The sequence below is a fragment of the Euwallacea fornicatus genome, chromosome 15 (genome assembly GCF_040115645.1).
Source record: "Euwallacea fornicatus isolate EFF26 chromosome 15, ASM4011564v1, whole genome shotgun sequence".
NCBI lineage: Eukaryota > Metazoa > Arthropoda > Insecta > Coleoptera > Curculionidae > Euwallacea > Euwallacea fornicatus.
Window position 1 is genome coordinate 2,093,756 of NC_089555.1, and position 19,781 is coordinate 2,113,536.

General features: G+C 40.0%; 1 protein-coding gene across 1 annotated transcript; it reads left to right on the forward strand.

Moving 5' to 3' along the window:
• The first annotated feature begins 754 nt into the window (after nt 1-754).
• On the forward strand, nt 755-19,680 carry Kdm3 (Lysine demethylase 3). Its single transcript, XM_066290212.1, has 21 exons — nt 755-936; nt 6,149-6,538; nt 6,635-6,785; nt 9,195-9,363; nt 9,489-9,678; nt 9,872-10,367; nt 10,551-10,690; nt 10,779-11,354; nt 11,409-11,641; nt 11,707-11,807; nt 12,947-13,150; nt 13,259-13,504; nt 13,565-14,015; nt 14,929-15,339; nt 15,438-15,596; nt 15,653-15,775; nt 15,831-16,001; nt 16,058-16,208; nt 16,271-16,720; nt 16,831-17,357; nt 17,494-19,680. The coding sequence occupies exons 2-21, from the start codon at nt 6,355-6,357 to the stop codon at nt 18,610-18,612; spliced, it is 6,252 nt and encodes a 2,083-aa protein (XP_066146309.1). The 5' UTR covers nt 755-936; nt 6,149-6,354; the 3' UTR covers nt 18,613-19,680.
• Nucleotides 19,681-19,781: the final 101 nt, after the last annotated feature.

Here is a 19,781-nt window from a genome sequence, read left to right on the forward strand (position 1 = left end):
AAAGCACTAGTGTTGATAAGATTGTTTTGTTATTGAACACACACAACCACACACACACTTGTTCGTGTTTCATTCAAAGTGGTGATGTGGATGCGATAAGCTCTTATCTATGTAATACATATTTGTTATGTGGCTCACTGTATTCTCAAATAACGAGATCTTTATATATACACACATGAATTTTTCATAGTTTATCGTTCTCGATTGGCGTTTTCTTATTATACTTGAGATTTTTTGGCATTAAATGAAAGTCATGAAATATACAAGATGGCGCAATTGCCATAGTTGTTCGCCACTGTTACCCCTACCCCCACCGCCGAGGCTGCACCAGATTGGGCAAGACCCAGAGTAATGCCACAATTGTCAAATCTATTTAAATAGATAAAATCTTTATGACGTTAAGTATCGAAGATGTCCTTCCTTTTAACGAGCTTGTCGCTTTGCAGCAAGAGCTACTCTGCGTAACACGAGCGAATGTTTCGGTGATAACAAACCAAATGGCCAGAATCCGGACAATACCGAGGCCATTATTTTCTTTGCGACTTAACGCGGGATCGGGAGCCCCCGACCCGTCGAACCCATCAAGAAAACAAAATAAATGATCACTTGTTGCACGTTTTTTTTTTGTTTGATCAAGTTCGCTTTTTTGTCCCTCTCTCCCCTCCGCCAGCCACCTTTCGCGACCGAGCGGCCTATTGACACTCGTCGGAGTTCGGGACCGTGCGATCCCCGAACCGACCGCACCCGAACGTCGTTTAGTCACCGCTGTACCGTCGAAGGAGACGTTTATTCTCCGCGTCACTGTGAGGACAATTCTACAACTTTCAAGGACATTCGTGATATATGTATCGGTAACGTGTTTTTTTTTGTGGGTTCCTCTTTAGTGCAATACAATAGGATTATAACAGAATAAATGGATTTATGTGTGCTTTGACAGTAAGTTGACCCGAGCTAGTCCCGTTCTATTCGCATACGTGGAACAGCAGCTTCGCCACTGAAACTAGACTGCTATACCAGGAAGTGTTCGATTTAATTAGCGTGTGAAAGTGTACATTTGCTGCCAATTTCGTGCACTTTCAGCAATTTCACATGCAGTACGCAGGCCATTACATTAGAGTCTACTTTCTATGCATCGACTCTCGACGCACAATTCATAAATAAAAAAGTTCCAATTTAGCTTTCGTAAAATCGCCAGTTTTAATTTATTCCTTATAACTATTGTCACATTGAATTTAATGACGTAATTGGCCTCATAAATCATAATTCCTGGTCCTTTGTCTGTGCCTTTTGCCCGCTTGAAAGCGCGTCTGAAGCTTCAATGGTGTAGTTCCACTGTTCCGTCGTTAGCGGGCGCCACTAACTTGACTCCGCAAAGGTACACTGACCCTTGGGGTGGTGTGTTTGTGTGTGGTGTTGGCTCTCTATTATTGCTTTCTCTAGTCCCCGATAGGCGATATTAATATAAATCGCCTTAAATTACTTCGACCGTTTTTGTCCGCATAGAGAGATCAAGGACACTTTTACTTTTATTAATAAGATGGTTGAATCCTATCGGTATCCGTCCGGGTGTTACGACATTAACTTTCCTGGTCTGGGCTGTTACAAAACGTAAAGATAATTTATGGCATGACGCCTGCAAACGTGTTAAGATAATCGTAATTTCCTAGAACGCGGTTAAGTAGGTGGCATGCTGAGTGGGTATTATCATACCTACATTGTTCAGGTATAAAATTTTCACTGATGACTTTTTATTTCTTGGAGAAATTATTTATACATTATCTGAGATTAGAATCGGTTATTCCTTATTTTCGGTTTAATCAGTGCCTGAGGTCGTGTAGAGGTCGTATTAGTACAGCAGTTCCTTCGGGGTATTGCCTTAGAACAGAGTTTTATTATAACAGAGAACCAACAGCTTGGTAGTCTGTAGATTGCCAGTGCCCGTTAAGGTTTTCATAATATACAGTGTGTAAAAAAAATATTCATATACCATGTTTTTCTTAAACAGTAAACGTACATGAATATATTCTCTTCAAATTCAATTTGCTGTAATACAGTGATATACAGCCTGTCCGAGATTTAAATAAACACCATGGAGAGCTTGAAAAGGGTAATACAATATTAAATCGGGTAAATTGGAAAAAAGTTTCATAATTTGAAACAAATTAATAATCTGTTTTCATACTGGATGAACTCCGAATGGTTATGAATATATTTGGAAAAAACGAATTTGGTGGTTTTCGTTTTTTGCAAATAACTCTTAAATAGTTATAGTTAAAGAAACGAAAGTTTTACATTATCAAGACACTTTTTTGAGACATTTGTGGCAGTGTTGCCAGTTTTCTTGCTAAATTTTGACTTTCGGAGATAAATTGTTGAAGTTCTAATTTTCATGTAGGCGCAACATAAAATATTTTTACATTTTCAAAATCGTCATGAAATTCCCCTTTCAGCAATTTATTACATTTGATATTTTTGTCAGAAGCTATATAGTATGGCCATTGTAACATTTTTTTAATAAATAGGTCATGATTTTGACTTATAACAATGGTACACGATAAATAAAGAAATTGTAGGGAACCGTAAAAAATATTTTAAAGGTGCAAAACCTTAAATTTGATGACATGTACATAATTATACTTACTACGCGTATTCTCAAAATTAGCTTAAAAGAAGAAAGAAACTAATCTAATCAAATTATGTTTTTAATAACAACAATATTCGCGAAATCGCTAAATTTAGATTGAATTGAAGTTTTAAAATATAACAATTGTTCAAATGAATCACCGTTATTTTCAAAATATTAATATGTTCTTTTTAGGGTCAAATCAAAAACTTTTTTTTGGCATTTGTGGGGTAATCACCTTGAGTGCGTCTCTTATAAATATTTGTAATAGTTCTTCGTTTTCAAAAGTTTGAGCGTACACTCTATTTTTTATGTAACCCAAGAGGAAAAAATCCAATGGAATTATGCTCGGAGATCGTGCGGGCCACAAACCGCCGCCATTATGAGTTTCAATACATCTTGGTGCTAACTGCTCAGACATTTCAATAGCATTGATTTATATATTGCGTATCATTGCCAAGTCAAAATCATAACCGATTGATCACGCTGAAAATGTTTTAATGGCTATACCTCATAGAGTTTCAGTGAAAAATACAAAATGTACTAAATGGGTGAAAAGGGAATTTTATGACAATTTTATGAATGTAAATATTTTATATTATGGATAAAAGAAAACTTGGTATTACAGGTATGCGAAAACTGCTTTTGCCTTTAGTGGAAAACAGTTGAAGTTATTAAAAAATTTCTGACCATTAAGATTGTTCCAAAACTGTGATCGCAAATGCGGTTAAACAGTTTAAAAGTCTATAAATCTTTAGAAAATACTATAAAGCAATGAAGAAAAAGAAAAAAAACAGTCTTATTTAATAGACATTTATTAATTCTGTCAAAAAAAAGATAAAAAAAACGTCTAATTATCTAGAAAAAGAGCTCTTCGGTTAAGAAACACCCACAGTTTCAACAAGAACAATGTGAATGCGTTAAAGTAAGAAAAGTTTGTTTGGAAAAGTTTCTAGAAAAAAATCCATGACGTCAAAAAAGAATAGAAAAAAAAGCAAAACTTCATATTGGATGGCCAATTTCCTTATGGAAGCAGGTGTTGTGGTCGGACTGAACAAAAATTAAAAAAATTCGTTTCCGATGATCGAGTTTATGTGAAGAGATCTCGTAACACAGAATTTAACCCAAAGGGCACTATAATGTCCATCAGGCATGGTGGCGGCAATATTAAACTGTAGAAATGTATGTCTGGGCATGGAGTTGGACCCATTACCAAAATTGACGGTATTTTGAACATGCACAAATAGCGAGGTATTCTTGAGAATAATATGCTGCCATATGTACAGAATACCCTTCTTGTTGTCTGGCAGTTTCAGCGGACAATGACCCGAAACATGCAGCGAAAATTGTAAAACAGTGGTTAGTAGAAAATCAAGTTGGTGTTAATAAGTGGCCTGCTTGCAGTCCCGACTTGAACCCAATTGAAAATGTATGTTGTTTATGTAAAACACGCACTGAAAGATGAAAATATAACAAATCTTGCTCAACTTTGCGAAGAAATTCAACAGGCTTGGTATGCCATACCTCAAACACGATGTCAGAAGTTAATTGACTCTTTGCTACAACGATGTAATGAAGTAATTCGGAAAAAAGGATACCCGACTAAACTTTAGTTTCAGTTTAGTAGTACACTGCATGACATAGAAAAGAGAAACACCCCGTAAAAATGGTTTTATTTAAATAATTTTTTGTATGCATTTTTGTATATGGGAAGTCGAAAAACGATTAAATTTTTAGTCATATTTATCAATGTATTTATGAGTTCTCAGGAATTTTAGGATTTTTTTTCCTATAAAAATTACAATGAAATATTAATAATATGATTGCAAAGTATCATTTGTTGGTATATAACGTGCTTAAAAAGTGTTTTTAGATTAATCTTAGAATGTGCCTAGAAGAGGGATGCAGAGAAATTTTCATGAATTTTGCGAGTTTGAGAGAATTCAAATAGAGGGCCTACGAAAGGCTGATCGGTCATTTAGAGAACTGTCACTAGATTGAACCGTAGCATAAACACTATAGTGAGATATGGTCAGACATGGTTCCAAGAAGAGCAAACAGGCAGAAGGAGAGGTGCTGGACGATTCCGAAGAACTACAGAATGCCTTCGAATTATGGTCCTAAGAGGTAGGTTCGTCTCATCAAGGACGCTGGCAAATCAGTAGTTTGCTGAGTATACAAGGCCGATTGGGATTCAAACCATTTATCACTGGATAAGATGTTTTGGACTGATTTCCTACCGTCCCCATTTTGTGTTACCCCTCACCCTAAATCATCAAAATCGACTGCAGTGACACAGAGCACGGATACATTGGAACATGTAACTGGATAGTGTGGCGACTAGTGACAAATTCAGATTCTGTTTGGGTATGCATGATGGTCGAGCAAGAGTAAGAAGAAGACGGGGTGAAAGACGAGATCTTCAGTTTATAATACAGAGGCATATCTATTAGACTGTTGGGGTAATGGTTCGGGATGCCATTGCATGTGGAAGCGGATCATCTTTACTCTTCATTAGATGCAGTATGGCAGCTCAAGAACACATTCAAGAAATCCTGGAACCTTATCTCATGTCTTACATGGAAGCTCTTGTTAATCTAGTTTACCAGCAAGATAATGCACAACCACATGTGGTTAAAGTGACTATGGACATCTTTCAACAAAATGCAATCAATTTGTTCGTTTGACCACCTCGATCTCCAGACCTTTCACCGATTAAACATGTATGGGATACTATAGGTAGAAAGTTGCATAATTTTTCCCATCCCCTACAAACCATAGTGGCGCAATGTTATAATAACTGTCTAGTTAGCCCGATATGAGATCCTCCAAGAGGACATTAATCACCTCATTATATTCGTGCCTAGACGTGTACAGAGATGTATAAGACATCGAGGAGGACCGACAAATTATAATATTTTTTTTCGGTAAAAAAAAAAATTTATTTGTTCAATTTTTTTTGCGTAAGAAATATGAACAACAAAAATTATTTAAATAAAACCATTTTGACGAGGCGCTCTATTTTCTATGTCACCTAGTATGTTAATACGATTATTAGTAGGTTTAGACCATTTTAGGGTTGAAATTTCATCTAAATGGAATCGTTCTTATTTATTTGTCCAGAAATATTTTGTTTATTTGTCATGTGGACCTAAATCTTCATTGGAAACGTTAAAAATGTTATTAAAAATAAATATTATTTAACATAAAGCTAATGTGATAGAGAAATATTTTTATTTTACCAATTTTAAGTAAGGTTGGGACTTTTTAAAGACCGTTCTTGTGTATGTGGCCCCCACTCTACATGAAGAAACATGTTTCAGCTTCAATTAATGGAAATACTTTTTTCTTCCCTATTTGTTTTCGCACTTGTCTCTGTCGAGCCCTATCGGTAGCAAGTAGCGAGTTTTGCATACGCTCCCTCTGATAATCAAGGGCCCCCCACGCTTTCATGCCGTCCGGCCAATCGCTTCGGCGGACTTCACCCACGACTCCCGAATTAATCGTCATTTTTCTTCATTCCAGATCACCTAAACCACAAAGATCTTCCTGTGTTTGCCGCTCCAACAGGACCCAGGATTACTCAACTCTTGTGTAAAAAGTTGTGATATAATGAAGTGAATATATAATATATAGTAATGTAAGTTTGCACCGAAACGCAGCGGTATATTCAGTGCTTGTGATATTAGGAGTAATGCTACTGTGATATTAAAAGTACGGATGAAAGGTCTATGTGCGACAATTCGTCGTGGAATGTGCATGTGAGCAGTGCGTCCGGTTTCAGTAGTGCAATCAAAGATCGGGCGATAGTGGCTAATCACCGAACCGACCATCCAAGTGGACAGTTATCTGCCAAACCCAGCTACAGCAGTCTCGAAAGTCGTGGAATCAGTGGTGAAGTTTACTCATTTAGAGGTGAGTACTGATTCAGTATTTTGAGTGAATGTTGATGGGTATTACATTGGCTGTTAAGATTTCTCTGTAAGTTGGCGCTTGTTTTCAATTGTAAAGGTGAGGATGAAGGCCCAGTGTGTTCGTCTTCGCCCTTCAGTAGGATGGAATTCAACGAAACTCATAACTCTCTTCGTTTTGCCGACGATCGTAGCGACTCTGGCGTGAGTTCTTTGCGTTCAGGTAGCGGGGATGAACGCTCTGGATCCAGGTTAGTTTCAGTTATGTTTTAAAGTCTGTAGGTATTCCAGAATTTAATTCAAAAGCCATGGGTTGTTTAAGAACAATGCCGTAATACAGCAATAATGTAGAAGTTCTGTGATGGAGGCGGAATGCGATATTGGCTGGACATAATTTTGAACATACTGGGTGGCCCAAAAAAACTAGGGTTCAAATTTTTTCTTTAAAGCGAAATCCCCTGCGTAATTTCATATCGCTTGCCACGTTCTGAATTCGAATTATTGCGGGAAATATTAACGTTTGAAATATGACAATTCTTTTGCAATTGACTAGTGTTGAAGTCTCCTAAAAGGCTGCATTGGTTTACGTCAGTTCGATACGAGCATTGCTAAGATTTTGATTGGACATAAAATTGTGCAATGACAATAGGAAAAACCCAATAAGTATTAAGCTTTAAAATATCATAAAACATTTGTAATCTCGAAGCTGTTACTCACCATAGCAGTCATCCTATCGGAATGCTTCGTAATTGAAAACCCTCAATTTAATGTGTTCAATTGGTGAAACTCGTAATGAGATTTGCCAAATAGCTACCAAGGTCAAAAATGAAAACATTATTGGCCTAATCGAAATTTATAGTTAAAAAATGTATTGAAAAACTAGTGCCAATTGAGCTACAATTTGTATTGGCACATGCAATAAATAACTCCTTTGAGTGAGGCATTTTGCCAAATGCGCCCAAAGTAGCATCTATTAGTCCATTATTAAAATAAGGCGACTCAGATTTGTCCAGATAGACTCACAAGTTGGACTTTTCCAAATTGTTTGATATACCCAAGAGCATAAGGTTAACGCTGTTAAGCTATTTTAATATATTAAGTATGAGTCACCATGATATATTCATTCACCGAAGACCCACTCAAATTGCCATATTTGAACATGTCAAGCCGCAATCAAATATGCAGATGACACAAATTGATTGATGAGAATAATAAAAACTTGTAGATCTCTTGATTGAAGCAAGGAAAACCTTACGTTACGATCAATGAATAGTTGACTTTCTGAAAATAGGCTGATGGTAAACAGCAATAAAATAAGCAAAGTTGATCTCTAAGGTATTTAATTCTAATTCGTTGTCAATAGATTTAAATTTATGGAATCCATCAAAATGTTTAAATGAGAAAATTATTGATAGAAGTAGTGCTCGAAGGGTTAGCTTGCCGTATGACCTCCTTTTGAGGCCTTTGATCGCCGAAAATTTTCATGTTTCTGCACGCTTACAGTTGCACCTGGCTAGTGAAGTGACAAGAAGAGTAATATATTAATTTAAAGACTTTATCATAGCTAAAATTGTTCTTTTTCTTTTTTGCTACCCTGCGCGATCAGAAGAATAATTTTAACTGTTGCTTAATGATGTAATTAAAACAAAATTATATTGGCGACTATTAATCGGTTAAGAAATTACCCGTCAAGGCTAGAGCAAGGAATGGGACTATTTATCAAAATATCAGAAGCTCAAGTTTTTTTTAATCAAAATTGAATTAGAGTAGAACCGATTCATGAGTAATAAAAATTACAAACACTAATATGTCAAAAAAATCAGCTTATTTTCTGGACAGAATGGTGAGAACGCTCAATCCTTTAGAAAGGATTACTAAATATGGCCCTGGAGGCGCATCGTTGCACGTGTTTACTCCAGAGTATATTGTTGTTGATGAGTTCAGTGCAGATGACGGCAGCAAGTACCGGAGAAGGAAAAAAAATGGAAAATTAAGAAAAAAACTGTATATTTCAATTGAGTAGGGCGATCACAACATCACTAATTTGAGGAAACAACATTGCTCAACATGTATTGTGTGTAACTACTAATAAACAGCCTAATTAATATATTCCAAAAATATATTTTTTGTTGAAAAATGCGCTTAAACTCGAAAAAAATCTATAATCCGACCTTGTCTTTAGTTCTTAATTGCATTTTACCGCTTGAAAACTTAAAATAAAAAATTAGTAGAAAAAAATATTAAATAAACAAATTACTATTTTTTTTGCATTAATTTTTTGTTTTTAAATTTTTGAAGCGGTAAACAGTAATTGGCCATTGAATTGGGAAATTTCTCCGCTCTTTTTTTATGCACGGATAGCAGTTAAAATGTGACCTCGTTTTTAATTTACGTTAAATGCCTATTTGCTTGAAAGTCACTCAAGTACAATCGCTATGTAAGCTTCTGCAAATTTTACTTTAAATCTAATCTTCCTAAGAAGGAAAGTAAATAATAATTACTTAATGATAATCAAAGAATTAAAACGAATCAAAGATAAAGAGAAGTTTAAAATTTTTTGATATAACCATGAATATTTTTTAGGTGGATTTTGTGCATCATTCAGTATTTTCTTAAACGTAGTGTTGACCACAGGTCTTAAGTAATTCGATTCTTTATAGGTCCAGTGCCTTAAGTTCATCCGACGAACCGAACATTTCATCGGGGCGTCCATCGTCTAATTCGACCCCCACACTCTCGGCTGCCACTCGTTCGCCCCTGTTCGTTCCGGCCGGCGCCCCCATCGCCGAGCCGGTGCGCGTCTGGCGCGATCCAGGCCTGCTCCTTCAGGTAAGAATTGAGAAATCTAGTTCCAAGTCACTCGCACCCAAAGAAATGCAACGGAAAGCATTTTCCTGGCCACCCACATTAAGCTCAAGGACGTCCGAGAGAATGAGAATAAATTTGTATCGTAGGAGGAGCCCCACGTGCGGCACGTGCATAGCGTGCAGCATCAGTCTCTGCTAATGTCGCACCCGCAGCCCCCATCGACAGGCCCACAGCCGCCAACTTCGGCGCCGACAAGCCTCCCAGCTGCTTTGTATCCCCCATCAGTACCGTCAATGGCACCCCATCCTTTAGCTCCTCATCCTGGGATTCCCAGTGGTGAGTTAACATAAGCAATTATATTATGAGTTCAGATATTGGATATATAAATTATATTTAAATTTTGAAATAACCTGGATATAACATCCATTTGATGACTTACTCAGTTTCAATATTTTGGCCAATTTATCGTTTTAACTGTGCAAGGATATTTAGACTTATTTACCTATGGATCGTGTCTTGTCCTTTCCAGTAGGGAGTCATCCTCACTTACCCCCTCATCATCTCCTACACCCGAGCTTCACGGATATCATATGGAAGCAGCAGCCTCAGCGATACGCGACCATGCCCTCACACCTCCTCAGTGGTCAGCAACAGTCTCACACTGCCGAGGATCTTGAGAGGGAACGGGCAATTTTGCAGGAACGTCATACCGAGCGTATGATCCGTCAACAGCACCAGGAGCAGCAGCACAGAGAGTCCAAGGAGCGTTTTGAAAGGGAACGTCACGAACGGGAGAAACAGGAACGTGAAAGGGAAGAAAAAGAGAGACAAGATCAGGCACTACAGAACCATTTTGAAAAGTCTCTGGCTCGGGCTGCGCAGCAAAGGGACCAAAAGTCGTGGAATTCGATGGGGTCAAACAGGGCGCAGCAAGCGCGTTCGGGAGAAGAGGAGAGGAAACAGAATGAGATGCATCAGAGAGAGAGGCATATGGCGGCAGTGAGAGCGAGTGAAGCGAACCATCGGTAAGTAACTGATTTAGGATTGACAAGAGATTGATACTTAGGTAAACTTTATGATGATATTCAACCACCAAGATCGCTGAGTTCTCGTGATTATAAAATGTTCTGTGTCTGATGACTTCCCTACAATTACACTTCATTAAATTTAAATTATAGCAGGATAACACCATCTTTCGTTGGTTTCAGGTCATATTATGGGTCTGTGCCACCAAAGGCGACTGTGTCGGCTAAAGCAGACTACCCGCCTCCACCTGCTCATAGTAGACTCGCACAATCAAAAGCAACTGATAAATTAACGAGTATGCATCAGTCAATGATACCAAAAAGTAAGTAAAGTGTGTTGGTTTTTTTTTTGTTGATAATTGAACTTTAACGATTGTTTTTTCTTTATAATGGATTGTCTGCATTTTTCAGCGGATTTGGCCATGTACGGCTATCAAGTCCACACCCCTCCGACCGCCTACTATGAACCAAAGAAATCTGACCTGCACAAATCGTCATCAAGCGGTCTGGTGGTAACCAAAACCAGCGCCATAGACAGCCGCGATTCCCCCGTGGTTCTAAATGAGGGCAAAAGTTCTGTGATCGTGAAACATGACGGCAAATCGTCACATCACGTCGACTCTCGCGTGTCCATTTCCCTTAGTCCCAGTCCTAAATTGAGGAACGAACTGATGGGACATTACATTTCGGCCTCTGGAGGAGCTGCTCAGAAGGGTATCTACGAATACAGTCGCAGTCCAAGTCAGTCCCCTCATCATCTCAATCCTCTGGCTGCCAGTTCTCATCACCATCTCGAAACCTCAAAGTCGTCCTCGCAGCATCATCGGCCTTCTAGCGGTCAATTGCCCAGTCCTCATCAGCAACGGCAGTCCCCGCATGCGAGTCAAATGCATCATCCACACAGTCAGCAACATCCCTCACCGGAACTTCGATATAGGCAGGAAGCGGGCCCTGCTGGTCAGAGTTTGATGTATGCAGGTGTTGGAGGTAAGTGATATTTGAAAGGTAATTGTCGGACTTGTGCAGTCATTGTTTAACCAGGCAAAGTGGGGGGGTTCAACTATCTGTCATCGTCGATTCCGGCCTTGACGATAGCGTCAGCGTCGAATTCATCTAGTTCAAAACCGAAGGTTTCATCGCCGGCACCTCATCACATATACGGTAAACCGACAGCAGTGAGTGTGGTTCCTGTGAGTAGACCACAGGAAACGCAAGCGCTTTCCCCGGCCATACATAAACCCTTGAATAGTGGCATCTCCTCTCCGTATCAGCAGGTGAGAAAAAGTGTCTGTGCTAATGTTATTTTCAGAAAGTGTAATAGATTTTATATTTGTTTTAGATCTCTCAGTACCAGCCCCCGGTGATTACTGCCGCTTTGCCTGTCAACACGTGCCCGCCACCCGCACACACCAGCCGATTGACTTCTGCTACTGCTCTGGGGTGAGCGATTTATGCTATGTGAATATGTTCGCAGAGTTGAAAATATTCAATGGATTGTCAAATATACAAGGTGTTTAAAGAATATGCGGCAATATTTAAAGGGGTGATTTTTCAGGTTATTTTATGAAAAGAAGTTCCTATCAACATAGATCCGGAAATGTATGGTATCCGAGACACAGGGTGTTAAAAAAATGTTTTATAATTCAGATATCTTTTTTTATTTGGTAACGTTGTAATAATAAGGGACTGATTTGGCCCTAACTATTTCTAGAATGTTTGAAAATGTTTTTGTATGATAAATCGATGTGCAATAAAATGGTTTTTATTTTTTTATCTTGTAAACGAAGCAAGACACAAAAATACAAGCTACAAAAAGAACTATTTTTAGTAGCTTCATCTCACAAAACTACTAGATTAAAAAAAAATCAGACAAAAGATATTTAAATTATTTTTTGAAAAACCGATATTAAAAAATGTATAAACATTGGAAACAATACATTTCCGGACCTATGTTTATAAGAACTTTTTCATAAAAAGACCTGAGAAGTCACGTTCTTATATGTATATTGCTGCGTCTTTTACAAACACCCTGTGGTTTATGATCGTGTTTATATTTGATTTATGTACCGATTAGGAAAACGGAAAATACGGGACTTCATTTCATTTTGAAATGGCCTCTTAGTCTCCACTGTCTTGATGTACCTTTAGGCCAATCGGAAGGTCCACAAAAAAATTGTCATAGAATTCAAAAAAATGAAATAAATTTTTATGAGAAAAACTTAAAAGAATAGTTTAAAATGTTCATGAATGCGCAAAACGCTTTCGCAGCGGTTTCACGCCAAAATGCGGTACGCTCGGAATGCTCGATTAACCAGGCAGCACGACACGCAATAAATTAGGGATTACGGGAGGAATTTTGCTTTTGCCGGTTTACATTGTCTTTCTATTATCTCATTATTCATTAAATTGTTTAGTGCTAAAAATGGAATGCGTTCAAAAGATATCGTTACGAAGGAAACAGCATTAATGGAGACGTCATATCGCGCATACCTTCGAGTACGAATATAAAAATACACTTCTAATTTGCGGATACGATCAATTCACTTACATCCTTTTAAGCTTTATTTATTTTATTTCAGGTATGATCGGCCGCCTTATCCAGCAGGTACTTTGCCCCCAGTTAAGAACATGGGTCAACCTGGCACTTCACCACCCACCATTGTCTCGGCTCCTCTGACTACTCCTCGTTCACACCCCAGTTATAGCATATCGCCTGGGCCGACCAATATTCAACAGGTTCAGACCCAGCCATTGGATTTGGGAATTAGCTCAAATAAGTCTAGGTATGTAGGTCTATGGATGAACATATGTTGTAGGTTTTCTCGTAATATTATTACTTTTCTGCAGAGTGAGAATTTATTACAATGGATAATGATATTGATTCCTTTCAGTGAGAACAACCAATCGCCTTCGTCCAAACGCAAAGGCATTCCCGTAGTCGGTACTCCTGTCAGTCTGGAAGTGAAAAAACGCAGGATAGACGCCCCAATGTTCAGCAACAATGTTCCTTTAACGAGTATGCCAGTGCAATCCTCTTTAGCCGGACAGCCCCAGTTGGCGCGAGTCAGCGAGCCAAGTCCTCTGATCGCTGGCGCCGCCACTACCATTACTACCTTGGTGAATACGGCTGCCTATAGGTGAAGAGTGGAAACCGCTGCATGAACGTCTTAAGATTCTAATTTAACCGAATTTTTCAGACCCCCCATCAACACCACATTGTCATCCGAGCCGCAATTGGCCGCCACCCTTACAGAGAACTTGCCGGACTTGAGCGTGACAGCGGTGACCATTGAAGTATCCCGGCCTGCAAGTACAGAATCGACACATTCCGTTCCTTCGGTCAAGCCGGGTACGCCACTGGGCGTGCCGCCTAGTTCAAGTCCAGCACCCTCCTCTAGAAGTACGGGTACTCCGAATACTGTAACGAATATTGGAATTAGTAGTGCAGTGACAGGAAATAGTGAATCGTTGCTTGTGAACGCGGGTAGTACTGATGGTACGTCTACACCCCCCGTGGGGGAAGAGTGCCCTGGGACACCTCTTCGTGTGGGACCTGTCACGCCGAGCGTAATGGATTCTGAAAAGAGCAACAGTCCCGGACCGCAGAAGAGCGCGGGAGGGATTTATCCAGTGAGACATCTTAAGAAGGTATGGTGATACTTGTCACAACAATAAAAATTGTTCAATTTTCTATGGAAGTGATTAAAATGAGTCTCAAATATAAATTCGCCCATTCCCAACGCCTACCTAATACCTCTGTGGAAGATCATTGTCATTACGTGAAAACATTTCTATAGGTGTTCACAAAGGAACTCCCAACAGTACCACTTAAAAAATGACAAAACAATAGCTGCAAAATTACTTAGGCGTAACACAACGACATTAAATACTAAAAAAATGCAATTCAGATCGAGAACCGGCCATGACTGGGACATACCACCTCCGTTCTTCATAGAATGGATGTTTGTCATTTTTTGCTATGCTATTTATATTTGATACGAAATTATACCGAATGTTAGGACTTTGAGTATCCATTTAATATGATTCGCTTTATTGCTAAATCGCCATGTTAGTAAGTCTTCTTCTTTTCTCTGTGTCGTTTCTCTATAGTGAACTCTTGCAATAAACAGCGTTCGCTACCACGTTGAAAGACGGAAACCGCATGTACATATATGTGGATTAGTAGAATGAGTTCAAATATTTTCAATAATTTTTGTCTAAAATGGCATGAATATATGTAGAAATTTCTTTGGATGGTGTTAAATCTCTAGTTGAAACAAGGTCATCAATGAAGAGGCATTACCATTATATACGTGAATTCATTTCAAAAATACGTAGTGATCTCAAAAGGGCTTTATTAGTATGTGAAGATTTATTTTAAATTTTGCAAAAATGTTTATTCTAACCCGAAGGTTCTTTATTGATTTAAAGAATTGTAGTTGCTTGGAGTAATACCAACTTTTGTGGATAGGAGATTGTCCTCCCTTTTTGGGACAACTTTAACTCTAAGAAATCGTCAAAAATTCGAAACCGCCAATAATCCTTTCTTTCGTCTATCTAGGCGTGGCTTCAAAGGCACACTGGAGAAGATCTCGAAGACACTGTTGGAGTGATCGGTTCCGGCAGCTGTGTTACCTTACCACTAAACATCGACCCCCCGACCTCACCGACGATAAAAAACGAGAATCCCGTCAATTCCATCCATTCGGTCGGGAGTATGGCCGTGAACAGTATCAACAAGACCAAACATTTTTCCTCCAAGCCGGCCAACAGGAAGACGAAGGAGGCGAAGATTAATGGACATCCTAACGATTCGGGGAAGAATGGCGATGACTCGTCTAGTTCAGATCAAGAACGCAGCGGGCGGAAGAGTCCACCCAAGAGGAAACCTCCCAAGCCGAAAAAGAGAAAAGGGAGCGCTGCATTAGTGAAAAAAGTCGCCGAGGAGAAAAAGCGGAAAGGGGAAAAGTTGGTGAGTGAGCTAAGATTCTTAGGATTGTAAATGATTATTGCGAAGTGAAGTATGAGCATTGTTACTTATGTATTGATTTTTTTTACTGGATAATGCAGGCTCCTCAAAGTGAAAGTGGAAGCGACAGTGACAAAGAATCGGACAGTACCAAAGATAGCGATTCGGGGGCGAGCACCACCGTTTCCGGGAGTGGCAAGAAGCCAGGAAAAGAGCCGAGAAAACGAGGGAGAAGGCCAAAAAGTTCAAAAAACGAAAAGGTATTACATTGCGTAGATGTGTTTTCTACGAATCTTATAAAAGTAATTTTTTTTAGGGCGAAGACTCGCGGCCAAAAAAACCTAAAGAAGATCCTCCGCGAGATCCCTTTCGCAAACCACCCGTTGGGCAGCTAAAAAAGACTGGAGAGAGTTTTTTGCAAGATGGTGCTTGTTGTGATGTAAGTTTTCGAGTAATACTGTTTGCAGCAAGATTTCTTAATTTTGTTATTTTAGGTAGCGCCCAAATTGGCCAAATGCAGAGAGTGCAGGTGGACTCCAAATCAACGATCTCGTAATATGCCAAATATATTTTGTCGTTTCTACGCGTTCAGAAGGCTGAGGTACACCAAAAACGGCCAACTGGCGATTGCCGGTTTTAGTGATCCGCACAAGGACGCAATGGATGTAAGTAAAAAAATAAAAACCTCCCGTTTCTCTGGTTAAACATTCATTCTTGCCAGGAGGATATAAAATTGTGGTTACCGAATACCGAGAATCCCCCTTCAGACTTGGATTTGGACACCTCGAGGTTTCTTTTAACCCAAGTCGGAGACCATTTCTGTGGACTTTTGGTGCAAGAAAAGGAGGCCCACGACGAGCATCTGGCTGATGGTTAGTTGGTGAATCTTAAAAAATATTAAATTTCGAGTTTTGAAACGTCTTTTTTATTATAGACAAAGTGGTGGCGTGGAAACGAGTAGTCCAAGGTGTGAGGGAAATGTGCGATGTCTGCGAGACCACCTTGTTTAATTACCATTGGGCCTGCGGCAAGTGCGGGTTCGTGGTATGCTTAGATTGTTACAAGAGTCGGAAAAAAGGAGCGACAAAGTCGCTAAATGAGCCGGGAAAGGATCGGGACGAATTCATGTGGCTGCTGTGCACCAATCGATCTTCACACGAACAGGAAAAACTGATGCTTACACAGATTATCGCGGATGATTGTCTGCTCAAGCTGGGGCGAATGGTGCACGAGATGCGGGATATGTTCAACATCGAGCAATTTTGCGGTTGCCAAATTTCTAAGGATCCGAAAGTGGTTAGTTTGGAGTGTCGCGAAGCGGTCAAAGCGATTTTGGCCGAGAAAGTCAATGGGGTCAAAAAGGAGGGCAAGGAGGATTGCAAAGGTAAGATGTCGTTAAGAGTGCGCGGTTTTTGTGCGCGAATTTACCAGTAATACAAGCCCTTAAAATGTAATATTTATGCGTAAAATCACCCTGCGTCTGTTTCCTTTCAGCTGCCATAAACGGTGTCAACGACGAAAAACAATCATCCCTCAACTGGTTGGCTGATGTGGCTCTCGCCAAGCCAGACCCTGATCGTTCACCTAAAAGCAACGTAAAAGATGAGCCGTCCAGTAGCGAGGACGAGGGCAACTTTTCCACACTTCGGGAGCTTTTAATTCGACCCTCTCATAAAACCAATGGATCATCGAGAGCGGCCTCGCCAGTGCTCAAAAGCAACTCCGAGAAAAAGAAACCAAAACCCGAAAACAACGGCGACGCAGACCCATTGGCTTCTTTTGGGTTGGAAGCGATAACACCCAAGTTGGAAAAGGAAGAAAAAGAGGAAAAGATGGAGCTGAAGCATTATATTCGCCGGTACAACTGGCAGAATATGGGAAGACAGCAGCTGCCCATCAGAATAATGACGCTGACGGAGAGCAAAATTATGTATCCGAACGTGCCTCATTCGTGGCTGTGCGATGGAAAGTTGTTGAGGCTGAGTGATCCTCTATGCAAGGATAACATGAAGATATTCCAAGTGAGTTCAGTGACGATTATAATTCTTTGCGGATAGTAATTTCACAGTTAGAGCCGCGGTAAACATCTCGCAGACATGAAATTGCAGTCTTAAAGGTGTCTATAGAATCAATTTTCATCGATGCTTTTCTTTTTAGGATCAATGGAAACGCGGTCAGCCCGTAATCGTTTCTGACGTATGTAAGACCATCGACAAGTCGCTATGGAATCCCGAAGCTTTCGCCCGCGACTTTGGAGACGAAAAAAACGATTTAGTGAACTGCATGACCGGTAACCTGGTGCCGAATCAGCCCATGAGAAAGTTCTGGGAAGGATTCGAAGAGCCCTCAAAACGTCTCAAAGATGAACGGGGCGAACCCATGTTGCTCAAATTGAAAGACTGGCCTCCGGGCGAAGACTTCGCCGAAATGCTACCCGCTCGGTTTCAAGATTTGATGCAGTCGCTGCCTTTGCAGGAGTACACAAGACGTAGCGGGAAGTTAAACCTTGCGTCCAGGTTGCCGGAATGCTTCGTGCGACCGGATCTTGGCCCTAAGATGTATAACGCTTACGGGTCAGCTTTACATCCCAATAAAGGAACCACTAATTTACACTTGGACGTGAGTGACGCTGTGAATGTCATGGTTTACGTGGGTATTCCCAAGGACGGCGACTCGGACGAGCACATTAAAGAAGCCTTTCGTGCAATCGACGAAGCTGGGTGTGATATATTAACAAGGCGGCGGGTTCGCGACAAAGGTGAACTTCCCGGCGCTCTGTGGCACATTTACAACGCGCGAGATGCGGATAAAATACGCGATCTGCTAAATAAAGTGACGGTGGAACGAGGCGGGAGGTTGGAGCCACATAATGATCCCATTCACGATCAAAGCGGTTATTTGGATGGGCCGCTTCGAGAACGACTTTACAAAGAATATGGAGTGGAAGGTTACGCCATCGTGCAATGTCTAGGAGATGCAGTTTTCATTCCAGCAGGAGCTCCCCACCAGGTGCGAAATCTACACAATTGCATCAAAGTCGCGGAGGACTTCGTAAGTCCGGAAAACGTGGCGCACTGTTTCCACCTGACGCAGGAGTTCCGGGGCCTAAGCGACACGCACACGAACCATGAGGACAAGCTGCAAATTAAGAATATCATTTATCATGCCGTCAAAGACGGGTTGAGCACTTTGGGATCAATTGTCGATAAGAAGTTAGGCAAGAAAGTGGTGTTTGTGGATGGTGGAGATTCGGCGCAGGAAGATGGCGAGTCATAATGACGAAGCCACGAACAGGATTTGAGGGTTTTAGTACGATTCTGAAGACGTGAACAATTTTTTGTCGTTCAAAGCGTTGTCCCGAAGTGTCGATTTTTAGTCAACAGTCGTCGACGCGAATATTTCCAGTGAGAAAAAAGTGTGACCAAACGATGTGTAAAGAAAATGATTCTGCGGTCCTAGGCCAATCAGTCGGCCCTCATTTCCCCTACTCTGTATATACATGTAGCTTAGACACTACCCTGTACAAAACAGATATTTAAATTCGGTTGCGAGTTGCACGGTAAAACTTCCTGTTGTAGATTTTCGTGTCTATACGGCACAAGAGATTTTGTATTTAGTATGTTTACACTTTTTGTCTGTTATGGCGCCTTGAGGCGCTTCCGGCGGCTAGTCGTTCTTCACTCACTTCATCGTTATTAGAAAGCTGTGACGAGGGCCTAACGACTAGGCTCGATTTGCATTCGATACAAATAATACCGTTGGTATTTTTAAGAAATGTGTGCCTATTCAAGCAAATTCTCTAAAGTCTAAAGAAGCGCAGCAGTAAAGTGGCTGCGTTTCAAAATTGTCGAAGCAAACCATTGGCTGTAATATGTGGGACGACGATTTTGAGACAATTTCAAAGCTGTAAGTGCCAATTAAATTCCTCCCAGGATTGTTTTCTCCCCCCCTGAAAAACTATATAGAGTTATGTGCATGAGGATTGACAGAGAGAAGTTGGCTGAAGCGAAAACACATGATCTCGATTTTTCAGTTGTTACGAATCAAACAACGACCTTGGAATTTTTTAAAATAATTTGTACTTTTCCTCTCCATGTAATGCGGTGTTACGTACGTTGAGTGTATTTGCGCCTAAAATGAAGCTTGGTCTAGTTTTAAACACGATGTGTATATTGTTTCAAATAAATGAACGGTAATTTATTTGCTTACAAGTTGCATTGTACAGTTTTAGGTTATAAGTTTTGTACATGCAGAAAGTATTTTCCTTCTTATCCTTTTGAGGATAAAATTTTTTTGTACTATGTATATTATGAAGCATAGGTTTGAATAAAAAATGTTCAATTAGCTGAGTTCAATTTAAATCAAGGCGCAGCCTAAAAACTGGAAATCTCAGAAGAATACTAATAGTACGTTTTCCGTTAACTAAGGTATAGCTATTTGAAAAT

Excerpts from the sequence above, each read along its gene's own strand:
- Kdm3 (XM_066290212.1), top strand. The coding sequence starts at position 6,355 with ATGTGCGACAATTCGTCGTGGAATGTGCATGTGAGCAGTGCGTCCGGT. Across the intron at positions 10,368-10,550 it reads GCGAGTGAAGCGAACCATCG|GTCATATTATGGGTCTGTGC; the intron begins GTAAGTAACTGA and ends CGTTGGTTTCAG. Across the intron at positions 15,340-15,437 it reads AGCGGAAAGGGGAAAAGTTG|GCTCCTCAAAGTGAAAGTGG; the intron begins GTGAGTGAGCTA and ends TGGATAATGCAG.